The sequence below is a fragment of the Corylus avellana genome, chromosome ca5, assembly GCF_901000735.1.
Source record: "Corylus avellana chromosome ca5, CavTom2PMs-1.0".
NCBI classification, from domain to species: Eukaryota; Viridiplantae; Streptophyta; class Magnoliopsida; order Fagales; family Betulaceae; genus Corylus; species Corylus avellana.
Genome location: NC_081545.1, coordinates 11,196,175 through 11,213,741, shown reverse-complemented (window position 1 = coordinate 11,213,741; position 17,567 = coordinate 11,196,175). Strand labels below are relative to the sequence as shown.

Genomic DNA, 17,567 nt, shown 5'->3' with positions numbered 1-17,567 from the left:
GCCATAGGTGGCACAAAGCGAAAATACATCTTAAATGTTGATAAACGTAACAAAAATGGTCCATAACCAAAAGGTAAATACATTGTAAATGTTAAAATATTTGGGGAAATGCTAGGTGTTCTTTTAGTGTTCTCCTAGTGTCCTCCCAACTGTGATGTGACTTTTAAAATCACCAATAGATTAAAAGTAAAAAATGATAATCTTAAATTCTGCAGTAATTTTAAAAGGTACATCACAGTTAGGAGGATACCATGACTCCATGAGAACATTAGAAGAATACTTAGTATTTTCCAAACATTTGACTGACACAAAATACATGCAGCATCCTGTGGCCTCAATTATAGTAGCCTAAGTATGAGGCTTACGGATCCTCGTTGATACCTTCAACACTTGCAACAACAAAATATATATAATTGTGGGGCTACAATTGATAGCACAATTATCATATGCCATGTAATTTTTCGCACATTTCATGACAAAGTTCGAATTGCTCCCTGGCAAAGTACATCCCATGCAAATCCCAATCTTTCAAGAAAATCATAGTACAGTCTATATAACAACTTTTCCAAGTTTCCACTTTCCTTTCAACAATTCTTTTCGTGCGGAGGGTAGAAAAGTAAAGTCGAGAGAAATAGGGAAATCGAGTGGGCAGCGAGAAGAGATGGATAGATGGGGGCATAGAGGAGGCAGAAAAGGGAAGCCAACGGTCTTCTACAGGCTTCATAACTATAAAAAGAGTCACTAGCCACATTGTCATCATCGTAAGTCTCTTCATATCCATGGTTACTCTCCCTTTCTTGGAATTGCTTAATTTTGGGAACTCCAAGATGAATCCATAATCTACAATATCTAAAGCTTTTATATACAAGAGTTATATGATATTTTAGACGAAAAATTCCTAAAAAATGAAATTTTTTATTTAAATGAAGAATTGTTTAAGCATACCGGCCATTGAAAGGTTTGATGGCTCTTGGCTAACTTGAGTTTTGGTTAAGGTAAAGCCTCCTCATAGTTAAGTTTTTGTTATAAACATCTATCCATAAATTTCTAAGAGTTTTTTTAATGGCAAAACTCATGTCTAATCAAGCATAAAAGTTGTATTTAAATTTAATTTAGTTAAAGTGAAGAGTTGTTTAAGCATGGTGACCTTGGAAACATTTGATAGCTTATGACTAACGTAAATTTTGGTTAAGGTCATATCTCATGACTGTTGAGATTTTACTATAGTCATCCAAGAATTTTTAAGAGTTATTTTTTTAATAGCAAAATTCGTCTCTAATCGAGCATGAAAGTTGTTGAATTTATTTAAGGAAATAGCTGTTTAAACATGGTGATCTTGGAAACGTTTGATGGGCGTAAATTTTGATTAAAGTCAAGTCTGGTGACTCTTGAGTTTTTAATAAACATATATAAAGCTTAAATGAATTTATGCAAATAAGTTTATAGTGGTATACAAGATGCTCATGATTGAAGGGAAGATCAAGATGGCATTGATCCATTTTTGTAGTTTTTGTTAGGGGAAGCTTCACTTACATCTCCTAAAATGTCACGCATTTTGCAAAGACCCCCTCAAAGTTCAAAAAATTTCACTTTGGTGTATCGATTTTTTGATTTTTTCCAATTACCCTCCTCCATTAAAATTTTCTATTAAATCCTAACGGAAGGATGTGAAATCCCTAAAATGCCCTCATTTTAAAAAAAATTCTAGAAATTCCAGAAGGTCATTGGGTCCCCATTGTGGGTCACCAAGGTGACCAGCGATGCCGTGGGTCACAAGACCCAATGGAGGGTCACCAAGGTGACCTGCGTGGGACTTATGTAGTGACCCAAATAATTAACTAAGTTAAGATAGCTTAGTTAGAGGGTTATTTAGACTTTTGGGTCACTAAGGATAGTTGGGGAGTCATTTTGGAAATTTTGGACTTTTTGGCCGAACGCTCATGTGGGACCACACGAGCGCTCATCTGCAAACAGCACACGAATGCTTGTGTAGGGACCAGCTAAGCATACGTTAAATTTTGGTTGACTATTGGATATTGCTCGAGTATACGAGTGCAACCCTAAAACCGTTGTGTAAACAGTACGCGAACGTTCGGCACTGTAGTACCGGGCACTCGTTGCACTGCAGGCCTGCTCCTACAGTACTCTTAGCTTTTCTACGCAATAAATACCCCCCTCCCACGCCCTTACCAGCCCATTCTACCCTCTGAGTCCTAGAGAGACCCTGATTGAGTGTTGTTGTGAGCTTTTGAGAGTTTTCCTTGGTGTTTTTGGAGAGGAATGAGGAACCACTGAGTGCTCGGCACTATATTATATGTGTTAATTTTTTAGGGTTTATCTTTTTTGATTGTTTTTTAATTATTTTTATTTTTTAGGACATGTGGCGCTAAATTGGCATTTTTTTTAGGACATATAGCATCAAATATTTTTAGGACATGTGGCATTTTTTTAGGGTGACACGTGGCAATCCGTTAGTTTATGCTAACAAAATGTGAGGGAAGTACTAAATTGGTCTTTTTCCATAAGTCGTGTACCATCTGTTATACAATTTGTAATCTAGGTGAAAAAAGAAAAAAGAAAAAGTGAGAACCTTAGTACTAAAGAGGTAATTAACCCGAGCTTTTTGTTTGTTTTAGTTTAGTTTTTTTTAAAAAAAATTTTAAATTTTTTTTTATTTTTTTATTTTTTTATTTTTATTATTATTATTATTATTTTTTATGTTTATAGTTTACCCCAGAGTAATTTATGTTTAAATTTTACCCCCCGAGGACATTTTCGAACTTTTTGGTTGAAAAATGTCACATGAGTGGCATACCCTTAGATTTCCGTCCAAATTCACGCCCAAAAGTAACAGGTGGGTTTTTTTGTTACTGTGTTAAACTTTGTGGGGTTTAGTGTCACTTTTTAAATATTAGATGTTAAAGCAAAAATGAGTGTATGCTTCATAAGGGGTAAAATGTATTTTCCTTTTTCTTTTATATATATATATATATATATATATATACAAATCTTCCTACCTTTTCTAGTTTTTTTTTTTTTTTTTTTTAAATGTCATTCTTTCATCCTACCTTGAACTCTATGCTTTTGAAGCCTACCTTCCGAACATGCATTTAATAATATTTCATTAGGCTGTGATTATTATTATTTAAATTATTACTTATTTTTAAAATTTAGATTAATAAAAAATCGAACCTAATCATTTAAATAACAATATTCTTACTTAATAAGTAAGAACTAATTAACACATATAATATCTAATTAAAATGAACTATGAACTATGAATTACATAGATAATATCTAAACTCAAAACCTCTTCTAATATCATGTTAACCACTTATCTCTAAAAATTAAAAATTAAATGAAAATGGTGTAGTCATTGATGGACCAGGATCCTCTCAATTTCAAAGGAAATTGAGAGGAGCCAATCATTTATTTTACAAGGGTAGAATGATCATTTCACTCTTTTTTGGAGACCATTCTACCCTTGTAGAAAGAAGGACCGGCTCTTCTCCATTTCAAAGGAAATTGAGAGGATCATTCTCCCACCATTGGCCAATGTAAGTTGGCTCTTTTTCTTGCTTCTTCAAATTTATCACTTTGCAACTACCCTTGCCTCTTCCTTTTTAGAGGTTTCCCAACCGCCTACTTTGGTTTCTTCAAATCCTCAACCTCATTTTTCAGGTGTTTAAAAGTTAGATCAAAACCACTATAGACTATGGCTCGATTCCTTTTTTTTTTTTTTTTTTTCCTTAAAAAAGAATAAAGAATAAATGTCATCCTACCTTTAACTCTTTGCTTTTGAAGCCTACCTTCTGAACCTGCATATAATAATATTTCATGAGACGGTGATTATTATTATTATTTAAATTATTACTTATTTCAAAAGTTTAGATTAATAAAAAAATTGAACTAATATTTAAATAATAATATTCTAATACTCTTACTTAATAAGTAAGAACTAACACATAGTATCTAATTAAAATGAATTATGAATTACATAGATAATACCTAAACTCAAAACCTATTCTAATATCATGTGAATCACTTGTCTCTAAAAATTACTGTGAAAGTATTGATTAAATAATTAAATTTACCTCTTTCTATTAGTATAAGCTATTAAGATAAATAATAATTTAACATAGTATATCCCCAAGATATCGCTCAATTGACTGGCCACCCTATCTCCCAAGATGGTGGCTGCCCTCTATTTTTTTTTTAAAAAAAAAAATATTAATTTTTTACTTTTTCGTTTTATATATATATATATAATTTTTTTTTATGAAGGGCAACACGTGTCATCATTTTATTGTTGTTGACATGGCATACTAATAGAATCTGTCAACTGTTTGACGGAAGTTGAATGCAGGGACTAAATTGTTATTTAACCTTTTTTTTTTTTTTTAATTAAAAGCATTCCAATTATTAAGCCCTTTTGTAATATTATTCAATTTTTTTTTTTAATTTGTTATTGTAAAAGGAATAACAAATTATTGAGAGTCACTATGTTTGGTATAGTTTTTAGAAGTGTTTTGGATTTTGAAAAATGTGTAAATTTAGAATTGATTTAGTAGTGGCCACATTTTTAAAAAGTGTTGCATGTGGGTTGATCAATGAAAATTTAGTTTGGTAAAATTTTAAGAAGTGTATTTGGAAAAAAAAAAAATTGAGAACAAAAAAAATCTGGAACCCAAGCTAGTATGTAATTAAAGTGGACAAAGATCCTCTCCATTTTTAAATGAAGAGTATTCATTTAATGGTTAAGATTTAAAGTTGGCGTATGTATCTAATAGTATGGTTAAGATTTTACATTATTTAAATTTTTTAAAAAACGTGCTAATATTAACTTCATATACACGGGTTGGATGCATAAGCTTTCAAGTGAGCAGTGCTTTTGTTCCACAAAAAAGATGAAATGTCGAAAATTTATATCCTTACCGAACACACTACAAGAATTTCAGTACATATGCATACTTTATCCATATGATTGCTCAATCCTTCTTGTCCCCCAAATGAAAACCTTATATAGCAGTACCAATTTCAATTAAAAAAACTGTCATTCTTAATATCATAGAATTCTTTTTTATTTCATTTTTTTTTTTAAAAAAAAAAAAAAAATACTCACAGCCATGTATATATTCTGGTCAGCAAAATCCATAAATTTCCTCATCAAATCGTATAATAGCCAAATTATTGGGTCCATGTTTGAACGCCCTATAATGGAACAAGCATTAGTTATATTTAAGGGAAAATTACACTTTACCCCTCAAAGTTTGGGGCGATTTTCAATTCGATTTTTAATGTTTCAATTTTTACAATGCACCCTCACAAATTTGCAATTTTTTTTTTTTTTTTTTTATAAAAAAAAAAAGGAAAAAAATTTGCAGGTGCAAAAATGGCCAAATGGCCAAAGCGCCACCCCGATTTTTTTTTTTTTTTAATTTTTTATAAAAAAAAAATTAGGGACAATATGAAAATTTTGGGATAACATTGGTCAAATTGAAAAAAAAAATAAAAAAATGCAAGTTTGGGGGGTGTATTGCAAAAATTGAAATATTAGAGGTTGAATTGAAAATTGTCCCAAACTTTAGGGGGGTAAAGTGTATTTTTCCCTATGTTTAACTACTTTTTTACTCATGTATCTCAGATCATGAAAAAAAAAAAAAAAAAAAAAAACTGATTAGTTCATAGTGACTCTATGATCAAGCTTTTATGTTTGAACAACTGATTTTATCTTTCAAGTTGTTGCTTTTTAAAAATAAAAATAAAAAAACCAAGAAAAAGAACTAAAAAACACGGAAAAAGGAAAATAAGTGAAAATTTTAACTAAACCCTGAAGTAAAAGAATAATTTTAGCAAAGTTTATATTCATCTAAGCTTTATCCCTAAAAGCAGTAACTATAAGGCCCCAAAAACTAAATTTTCATCACAGAACTCATTAATCAAAATTGCATAAATGACCAAATCTTTGAATCGCCCGTCAATTCCAATCTTACAATTTACAAAAGAGCATGGCCATGATTAAGAAATGCCTTAGCATAATACTTACACAAATAAAACAAGAGGACAAATAAGTAGCTATTACCAATTGTAATTTGAGTCTTACTAAGGTGGGCTTACAACATGACAGATAAAAACTATGACTCATTTAGAGTAGTAAGACTTTAACCAAGAATTGCAAGTCACAGATTAAAATCACTTGGACAATTTGACCTTTTAACACTTAACAAAAAAGAATTATTAGAAGATCGAGGCTACAGAGAGTAACACCACTAACATGAAATTTGCAGCATGTGAACAGCCTTTCCACATTACGCAAATTCTGCATAACGCACAAGCCCAAAGCAAAATTGTTGTGCATATACTTGTGAAGTTTGTATCCCACATTGAAAAAATATAAAGATCTAGAATAAGAGTGGTTAATATACCTAAATGACCCAAGCCCATTATCATAGGTTTTTGGGCTAGAAATGATATCCTAATATGTATATTAATTTACTCTTGTTTAACTCCTTTAGTGTTTCTCTCCCCAACAAAAATGAAATCGTGAAATATGCCCTACATGAAGCCCCTCAAATGAAGCAATAATAATTTCAAGAGGAAACAAAATCGGCTTTGAATCTTCCCCCTCCCCTTTCTATAGAAGCCAAAATTCACTTGTAATGATTTTTATAATAATAATAATCCAAACCTTAATTAAAAAATAGGAGTCCAAATAAGTGAAGCACTTACATTATTAGAACCCAAGCTAGTAAATCTGTCCCAAATAGTTGCCTGCACAAACCCACTCATTTACATATGGAACCCCATTTGTCAATTCCACCAAGGATTCGAAATATAGCATGATTGTCTCCAAACTAGCAAAATATAAGTGGGCGAATAAAGAAACAACCCTCTGAAGCCTCCGCATTCAATATTGAGCCCAAAACAAATTTAACAAGCATTATGGACTACTTGGAGAAACAAAAGTGAAAACAAGGTTGCTAGTTTAAGTTTTGTCTGTGATTTGATTGATGTGGTTCAGTGGTTGTGATTCACATAGGGGCATATCCTCTGCATCTGAAACTCTAAGGCCCAAGGTTAAACTAGTCTGGAGCATTGAAGAATGCCTTTTTTGGTGTGGGTACCAATTGGATTCAAACTTGTCATCGTCGTCATCATCATCACGGTGTCTCTTAGAAAGTTGAACACCGTCCATTAAACCTATTGTATTCTCTTGATATCTGTGTTCGAGATGGAATCCGCAACTTTTCAAGAACACCGACTTTGAAGGATTTTCATTTACATCCTTGCATGTAAATTGAACTCGAAGAGTACCCATCATTATCTGAGAATCGAACGAACCACGGTAAAGCAACCATACATGATCTGAGCTGGTTGAAATATGTACTCGGTCAAGACAAAAGATTTCATGACCATTAATGATGACTTCAACACACATTACAGTACCTTCCTCAACTTGTCCATCCGGTCTTCCAAAAACAGCAGAGAAAGCAAATCTTGCATTCTTCGAACCCAAATGTATAGGCTCATTGATATCTATTTCACACCAATTTGTATTTGAAACCTCTTTACGATGGCTGAAGAATTCTGGAATCTTATTTCCCGGATATATACATCCAAAGTAACGGTCCTTAAGATGCACCTACACATATATGACAACAAATCAAGGCACATACTAACATGTATACACATATGCATACGAGAGAGAGAGAGAGAGAGAGAGAGAGAGATACCTGACTCAATAAATGCATTTGTACATCATTGTTTATATGTTCAGAGCAATCAGACAAGTCAATCCACCGAAGCATTGGTAAATCACGTATATCACCAAATTTATGTCTTTCCAATGACGAGCATTGGCCCAAATTTATCGATCTTATACTTGGTGGAAGTTCTGGAGTTTCACGAAGTTGCTTGCAACTGTCCAAGTTAAGCTCTTCCAATGCAACAAATTTGTTGACCCACGTAGGAAGGCTAACGATACTGCTACTTGATAGACATAGAATTTCCAAATTGAAAGGGCATTCATGTTGAGTCGCGAAATCTAATTCTGTTAGGACACTATTGCCAAGATTCAGCGATAGCAGTGTGGAACGTACCGTTCCAGCCTCCACGGGCTCTAGTGGGTCGCACGTATTAAACAATTCAAGAGAGCTTCTAGCTTGTTCTAAAAATATTTCCAATGATACACAGCTCTTAGCATACACTTCTCTTACATTCGGTGGAAGTCCTAGAATTTCTCGAAGTTGCTTGCATTTATTCAAAGAAAGGGACTTCAATCCGACAAATCTTCTGACGTATGGAGGAAGGGTTACAATATCGCTCCCTGATAGATCTAATGTCTCTAATGAGGAGTAAAAAGCTAAGATCCTACAAAAATTTGATTGTGATGGGGAACAATTACTAAGATCCAATTCTTGAAGTTTTGGAAATGATGCCGAGGAACAACCATCATTAGAATCATTAGAATTGCTTGTATTTGTCGGAGGTGACAATTGGAGTGATTCTGCCCATGATGAAATTGCAAATTTCTCCATGGATAAAATATCTTCCCCCTTCTTTAGAAACTCAACAACTTTTGTATAACCTGTGAGATTCAGATGCTTTAAATGTTGCAACTGATAAATGGTATCTGGAAGATTCATAAGGTTTGTGCAATCACCGAGATATAATTCTTCAATACTACCCAGGTACCCAATGGATGAAGGAAATTCTTTTATACCGCTACCATTGAGAGAAAGATAAATTAAATCTAGCAATTGATTTATGTTATCTGGAAGAGTCATGAGGTTTTTGCAAAAACTTAGATTTATTGTTCTAATCTTACCCAAGTACCCAATGGATGAAGGAAGTTCTTTCATACTAGTACAACCGCGGAGAGAAAGATACGTTAAATTTTGCAACCGATGAATGCTATCTGGAAGATTCTTAAGATTTGTGCACCCACAAAGAAATATATCTTCAACCCCAACGAGGTACCCAATGGACGATGGCAATTCCTCTATACCACTATCGCTTAAGTCGATGACCTCTAAACATTCCATTTCACACTCAATTTCAGGGAAGTTTTTAAGTCTTGAGCAAAAACTAAGATCAAGATGTTCGAGAGATCTCAACTTGAAGCTTCTCGGAAAACATCTAAGATTAGAGCATTCTATAGCAAACAAATAAATGAGCTTATCGAGAAATCCAATTGAATGATGAACCTCAACTAAATTCTTGCAATAACCAAGATCCAATTTCTCTAAATTTGGAATCCTAGAAACATCAGGAATTTTTGTAAGGAATTCACAACCAGAGAAATCCATAGATGTCAAGTTTACGAAATTCTGTCAAGAAAAAGAGGAAATAAATTAATTTTTACTTTGAAAGAAGTTTACAATGTAATTGAAAGCAAGAAATATTAAAAACAATAATTTTACCTGGACTCCCTCCAATTCATTGAGATGGCTATGAGGCATGCTTAGAATGACAAGGTTCTTTCCACAAAAAGTAGATGGCTATGAGGCATGCTTAGAATGACAAGGTTCTTTCCACAAAAAGTAGATGGCAAAAATTCTCCAGGATATTTAGGCCAATCAAGCACTCTTAATTCATTAGAAAGAAAGTTAGGCTCTTCAAAAATGCGTGCATTATTGTTTATAAAAATTCTGAGCCTTTTCATTTTCTTGAAGACTTTGGGACTCAAGCGTATCACGTCTTCTCCAGGCAAATTTATTAACATGCCCTCAACTTTGTTTGTTCCCTAACAAGACAATTTATAGTAAAGTGTATCAGTAAAACTGTAACATATAGTTCTTCATATTTTAACTCTTGCTACTTGCTAGAACTATAATTCTTCTCTAGATAAATATATATATTTTTTTCTTTTTGATTTATTTATTTATTTATTTTTTTTATTATTAGGGTCCTAAAGTGAAAGATCATCACATTCTCAAAATTGATTTGTCTTTTATATTATATATATATATATATATATATATATATATATATATATATTGAAGAAATTTGTGGGTCTAACTCATCTCATAAAACCAGTTCAATAAGAGAGGGTTGCTCACTTCTTATAAAGATGCCCAAGGTCTTGTCCACAAGCAATGTGAGATTATTTCTCAACACATATTACACTTGTTCATAAAAATAAAAAAATAAAAGAGAAAGAAAGAGAAAGTAATTAAGGGCATTTGAAAAGACTTTTCAACATTTGAGAATGGAAAAGAGTTTTGAAAATTTAACCAAACAGGAAGTATTTTTTATGCAAATGAAAAAAGAGCTCAATACTTTTCTAATAGCTTAGCAAATGAAAAAGAAACAAAACTAAAATTAGAATATATTTTAACTTAAGTCTTACCGTATTTCCTTCTAAGACATTACGAACATCTTCATGAAACCACAATCTACTCCGTTTGCCAGGTTCTTTAGGTGATTCTTGTCGAACAATTTCTCTACCCATTTCTTGCAATAAGTCATGCATCTCCAATAATTTGTCAGACTCAGTTATCAGACACCTGTCCATTAGCTCTTTGATGCCACAACTACCTAGTATTTTTGTGACACATCCTACCTCCTCTCCTTTGAAGAAACACACAATGTCTAGGAAAACATTCTTTGCATTTTCATCCAGAACATCAAAACTTATTCTAAGTATTTTTTGAATATCCTTGTGAGGAATTCTTTTGTACTCATCCAATTTACTTTTCCAATAAGGTATATCTTTACCTTTAAGAGCTGAGCCTAGCACTACTAAAGCTAGTGGCAATCCTCCGGCATAATTTATTACATCGTTTGTGACTTCCACATAACCATCATCAGGGCTATCTCTATTGAACGCATGATAACTAAAGAGTTGAAGAGCTTCGTAGTGATCCAATTCTCTCACCCTGTAGGTTAAAACTTGATACTTACTTAGTAAATGTGCATCTCTTGTTGTTATGATGATTCTACTTCCTGAATCAAACCAATCACAATTTCCAACAATCTTCTCTATTTGGTCTGAATGATCCACGTCATCAAGAACGAGAAGTATCCTTTTTCGGCAAAGCCTCTGCTCTATCAAAGTAATTCCTTGATCAACATTGTCAACTATTATACTTGAACATTCTAGGATCTTAGAAAGAAGTTTATTTTGCAAATGGATTAGACCCTTTTGGCTGGAAGTTTCTCTAATGTTTTCAAGAAAATAACTACCTTCAAACTGAGAAGCAATCGAGTTGTAAATGGCTTTGGCAAGAGTTGTCTTACCAACTCCACCAGTTCCGAAGATCCCTACCATTCGTATACCGACAATGTTCTTTATATCTAAAACCAACTTCACATCTTGTAAAAGGGACTCTACTCCAACTGGATACCGGGCAACTTGCAAGTCTGTCTTTTTTACTAATATTGAATTCACCCATTCAAAATAAATTCTGGTTCGTTCCTACAAATACAAAATTTGTAAAATTACATGTTGTGTTAAAAATGACTTATTTTCAAAGTATGATCTCAATGTAAATGAAAGTTTTAGCGAATCTAGAATTCTTTCGGATAAGATAAAAAGAGTATTTAGAAATACCTGTTTCCCAAAAGCTTTCCGGACAAATTGGCCGCTTCTGTTAGGACTGTCTTCCACCCACGTACCTTATTTTCATCATTCTTGAACCTCTCTCCATGTTTGACAAATGCTTCTCCAACACTAGTGGTTTGATTCCGCACCTCCGACGGATCTAGATTATAAAACAATGGTAAAACTTGTTGCCCCTTTGTTCTTTTACACTCAAGGATCTTCATTAACTCGTTCAAGCACCATTTGGATGATGCATAGTTTTTAGAGAATACAATGATCGAAATCTGTGACTCTTCAATGGCTTTGAGGAGTGCTGGTGAAATTTCTTCTCCACTTCTAAGCTGGTCATCCATGAAGGTGTTGATTCCATTTCGACGCAAAGCTGCATATAGATGGGCAGTAAAATTGTTGCGAGTATCCTTACCTCTAAAACTCAAGAACACATCATAAGTCCATGAATCAATAAAAGAGAAGGAAGAGGAAGAGGCCATGGAAGAAGTTATCCACTCTCTATGTATGCAGGACTTGTGCTTTGTAGAAAAAATTAGAGAGAGATCAGTTGCAGAAGTGCCACAGATCCTTAAGTGGAAGAGAAATAGACAATCTGATGCGGCATCATAAAAAGAAGGCCAAGAAGAAACTTGTTGGCAACTTCCTTGTACCAACAACCAAACATTGAATGTGTTTGACGGCCGGGTGAACCGAAATAATAATTTAATACATTGAATTAAGGGATAATTTAATATATCATACTTCAAACATCCTTCACCATTCAAAGCCGCGTGTTGAAAGTGATGTTCAAGTGGGTCCAACATCCCATTTCCCTGAACTTGATGAATTTTGTCCTTCGATCTAAACGTCATAAAAAGAAGGAAGAAAATAAATGCACAGATATTGATTAATATACCCTTTACTTTGAGGGCTACCTACCATGCACACATGTTTTATTATTATTATTAATTGTCAACAATGTCCCACCCACCACGTACGCGACCTAGCTAGTCAATTCAATAAATAATGATAAGTTTAATATAAATATATATATATATATATATATATATAAGTTTGGAGCATGAAAATTGGTAACGAGAGTCCCCAGGATCCAATAAATGCACAGAAAATAAATGCCCTCCCGTCACGAAATAAAGATTGAAACTTTAATTAATCTTCAAAAATTTCAATTTATTTTGTCATTATTTTTTAAAGTTAAAAAACTCTCTGATTAGTGTTTTTAACTTTAAAAATTATGGATAAATGTAAAATCAGTCCTTGTGGTTGGCCTAATTTACATATTACTCATTGTGGTATAAAAAACAATTTATAAGTCCATATGGTAGGCCAAAATAACATTTTACTCTCCAAATTCATTTTTCGTTAAATGACTTAACAGAAATCGTTTCATTGCCACCTCACACCCAATTAAAATAAGACACGTGTTATTTTTTTATTATTACTTTTAAAAGATGACAAGTAAGCTTTTAAGATTTTGGGCATCTTCGATCTGTGAATTATTATGAGATTTCTGAGCATGTGTGTTTTTGGAGTAGTGCATTTTTGGGTAGTCTTTATTTGGAAATTTGGATTTGTTTTTGGGCATTGAAGCATCTTCGAAAATTGAATTTGGGCATCGGAAACAATCTAACCCTCTCTCTCTATGTCATTTTTTTTTTTTGTTCTATGGCAAGCACAATTGTACTGTTTACTAGTAGGCACAATGATGAACATCAAATGTCATTTTAGGTAATATCTTTATTTGAAACTTCAATTGTTTGAACCCAATTTGTGGTGAAAAGGTTACAGTTTGCAGGCTGCAGAACTTAGTATCACCTCCTTTCTCTGTTTATAATTCTCTGCTTACCGTTGTGATGTTTTCGGCTGTTCTCTGGCGGCGATTTTAGTCGTGTTACGAAACCCAACAACTCGCCTGAAGATGGACAGTGAATTGGTAAGGAAGATGACGCACGGTGGGGATATAGGGCTTAGTTTTATTTACCTAGAATTGACATGGAGAGTGTGTTCTGGTGCCTCAAGATGACATGTAAAAGGTTACCTGTCATTTTTTTAAAATTAGAAAAAAAAAAAAAGAAAAAAAAATACGTGTCGCATTTTTATTGGGTGTGATGTGGCAATGAGATGGTTTCTATTAAGTCATTTAACGGAAAATGGTTTCAATGAGTAAAATGTTATTTTGACCTACCCTGAGGACTTATAAATTATTTTCTAAACCACAAAGAGTGATTTGTAAAATAGGCTAATCACATTGACCAATTTTACATTTATCCCTAAAAAATATGTGATGTCAATCCACCATTAGGATTTTTTTGTTAAATTCTAACTGATAAATTCAAAATACTAAAAATACTTCTATTTGAAAATTAAAATTAAAAAAAAAAAAAAAAAAATTGCTGCCAGACTAAGCCACCGCTAAGCCACGGCCAACCTATAGGTTCCGTTTCTTTTAATAATTTTTTATTATTTACAATTATAAAGGACATTTTACATATACTCTATCTAATTTAACTCCAAAATCTAACTGTGAGGGTGCAAATATGATGAAGTTTTCTCGAAGATAAATGTTATACTTACAAAATCTTTTAACAAAAAATTGGTACCAAACTGACATGAAACTTATTTATCGATAATCGTAACATTTCTCTTAATTAAATATTTTAATACTTTCCAATGAATGAGCTCTACTTATATAAATAAGGTACTCATAATATTTTCCTTCTCAATTTGCTGTCATAGATTTCTCTTTCTTTAATTCTTTTTCTCTATTGGATACATTTTTTTTTTTTTAATTGAAAGGGTGGAAAGGGGTGATTAGTGTAATTTTCTTCTTTGAGCGTGATCATCGGGATTTTCACCCGCTATGAAATTTTTGATTTGAGTCATAACTACTGCTTGAGAAGGCAAGTTCGTCACCACAATCCCACCAAAATGTAAGTTGGTAAAGCTCCTTCTTAGTAGCATTTGTTTTACGGACTACTACCATAAGCGAATTCGAACCCGTGACCAAAAAGAAAGGAGGAAAGAATTGAATCTTATCTCTTACTACTTTACCAACTCAACTACCACCTGGATGGTTATTTGATACATTTGATTTTGCTATACATATTCACAGGTCAAAAGCTCAGGAGGCTTGCAATCTCAAGCATAGGGACCCTCCTCTCACCCCATTCTCACACGGTCCCATATATATATATATATATATATATATATATATTTTTGTTGAAGAGATAAATAAAGATTTCATGATGACTGATGTTTGTCGTAAGATCTAGGTACGGTTTCGTGTGAAGAAGAATAAGCAACTTGTTGGCAACTTCCTTGAAGCTGACAACGTAATTAATTATTGTAGGTGGAGATTAGGATAAATAAAAACAGCACGCGGCGTGCCACGCACGCGGCGTGCTGCCAACCACTGCTCTGGAGATTATATCTAGACTCAAAAAATTTCTTATAATATTATATTAAAAAATCACTTATCTAAAAAAAAATTATAAAATAATAAAAATAAATATCTTATATTAATAAATTTCTTATAATATTTGGGGTACTTGGACCAAACATCATATTTAATGCTCTTATGAATATCTTCTCTTCTGTACAACTTTGCAGATTCAGAACCCCAACTCTTCCTTTTCGCCCATTTGAGTCTGAATTTCCAATTTATTAGAATATATGATGAGATTTGAATTTAAAGATAATCAAAGGCATCAAAGTCTTAGCTAAGTCAAATTGAATTTAGCTAAGACTGAGCACCAGGGTGAGCTCAGTCATAGTAAATTAAGCTATGACTAAGATGAAAAAAAATATTCACAGAACAGAGCACCTGCCTCGAAGAAAAAAAAACAAAAAGGGTGCTCAACCTTTTCTTCAATTTTAAGATAAAAAGAAACAACTTTGGTTTGGATAGCTTTGTAATACATGAACTTATTCCTTCCATTGCAATATGCACTTCTGAAAGCCCTTTGTGATACTCTTTGCTCCTTTGCATACTTTTTTCATATGATCTGCTCGATTCTTCTTGTCCCCCACCTGAAAACCTTATATAGAAAACAGTCATTCTTCATATCACAGAATTCTTTTTTATTTAAACCAAGAAAAGAAGAAAATTATTCATAGCCATGTACATATTCTCTCAGCAAAATTCATAATTTTCCTCATCAAATCTTATAATAGCCAAAATTATTGGGTCCATCCTTGAACGCCCTATAGTGGAACAATAACTACTAACTAGTTATAGTTTACTACTTTCTTAGTCATGTATGTGAGATACTGCAAACGAAAAAAAGGAGACCACCAATAGATATTAGGGTCCTTTCTCTATTAGTTCATAGCAACACTATACATCATACTCTTATGTTAAAACAGTTCATTTTCTCTTTTTAATTGCTGCTTGATTTTTTTTTTTTAAAAAAAAAAAAAATAGAGAAAAGGAATGAAAGAAAGACAGAAAAAAGCAAATATGCGAAAAATTTAACTAAACCTTGAAGTAAATAATTTTAGCAAAGTTTATGCTCATCTAAACTTTATCACTAAGCTCTAAGGCCCCCAAAACTTAATTTTCATCCAAGAACTCATTAAGCAAAATTGCATGAATTGCCAAATCTTTGAAATGTGTCAATTCCAATCTAGTAAGCAAATATCACAATTGAGTATGCAATGAGCCTTTAAGTAGCAATTTACAACTTTGAAAGAAGAGACCTGAGTTTTCACAAATGTAACATACGTGTATTATTTCTGTTACTATGCCATTAAAATATAGTTTAATTTAATGAAATACCTGAGGCATAATTTCAGTAACAACTACTGATATTTTAATGCAGAAAAATCATTTCTTCAAGATGTAGCTCAATCGACTAAGACCACATCTAATAAAGCAGAGGTCATTAGTTCAAATCTTCTTACCCTCTCTTGTGCGGACATGTAAAAAAAAAAAAAAAAAAAATGCAGGAAAATCATTCTATAAATATAGGGTTAAATGCCCTTTTGGTACTTAGGTTTTAACGACTTTATTTTTTTTTACTTAGGTTTTATTTTGTATCATAAATGGTACATATCTTATATGTAAATTCGGAAATAGTACTTCCATCTATATTCCGTTTATAAAACTAACGGATTGCCACATCAAACCAATCAAAACATGCCACTTGTCCTATGTCCTAATAAAAAATTAAAAAATTAAAAAAAAAAAAAAAAAAAAAAAAGACTTGAAAGAAGAAAATAATTGGGTGTGTTCTCCGAATTTCAGCTTCGGACCAAAGATTTATTGCAAAAACGACGAGAAGTTAACAAAACCAAATGGAAATGAGAAACTTCAAAGGGAGAGAGGTGGAGAGAATATTCAAATATTTATTGTTGATGTCTTCAATGAAGTTCTGTGTGGGAATCAATGGAGTAATTGAAGTGCTGTGAAAAGGTTGAAATGAGTGGATTTGCAAGAAGCATCGACAAAAAAAGAAAAAGTGGGCGGTAATTTCGTGATTTTATTATTAATCATGGTATTCTTTTTTTCTTTTTTTTTAATTAAATTCTTGTCTTCAACTGAAATCCTCTATCTTCTTCTTCTTCCATTTGAAAACATCTTAAAGCTGTTACTGCTCTGTCTCTTCTCTCACAATTTGTCTCTGTTACTGCGTTCCAGCTTTTGCTTCAGATCTGTCGAGCTTTTCAATTAAAAAATAAAACCCAATGGCCTAGAGCAAGTATTTCTTTATTGGGTCCAGATGAGATCTTGAGAAAACAATAGAGATACATGTTTATTTCTTGTTTGTTGCAAGAAGTCGAAGAAGAAGGAGAAGTGGGTGGACAGGCAATGGGTGTGGGGGGCCACCCCTCAATTTATTTATTTATTTATTTTTAAGTTTTAGTTTTTTTAATTATTATTATTATTATTATTATTATTTATTGGAATATAGGACATGTGGCATGTTTTGATTTGGTTTGACATGGCGATTCGTTAGTTTTATGGACGGAATATAAATAGAGGTACTATATTCGTATTTACCCATAAGAC

The 17,567-nt window shown here is 32.7% G+C and overlaps 1 protein-coding gene across 1 annotated transcript; it reads right to left on the bottom strand.

Moving 5' to 3' along the window:
• Window positions 1-6,985: 6,985 nt before the first annotated feature.
• LOC132181764 (disease resistance protein RPV1-like) lies at window positions 6,986-12,036 on the bottom strand. Its single transcript, XM_059594999.1, has 5 exons — window positions 11,620-12,036; window positions 10,720-11,419; window positions 10,352-10,572; window positions 7,734-9,329; window positions 6,986-7,642 (listed from the first exon to the last, which is right to left on the bottom strand). The coding sequence occupies exons 1-5, from the start codon at window positions 12,034-12,036 to the stop codon at window positions 6,986-6,988; spliced, it is 3,591 nt and encodes a 1,196-aa protein (XP_059450982.1).
• Window positions 12,037-17,567: the final 5,531 nt, after the last annotated feature.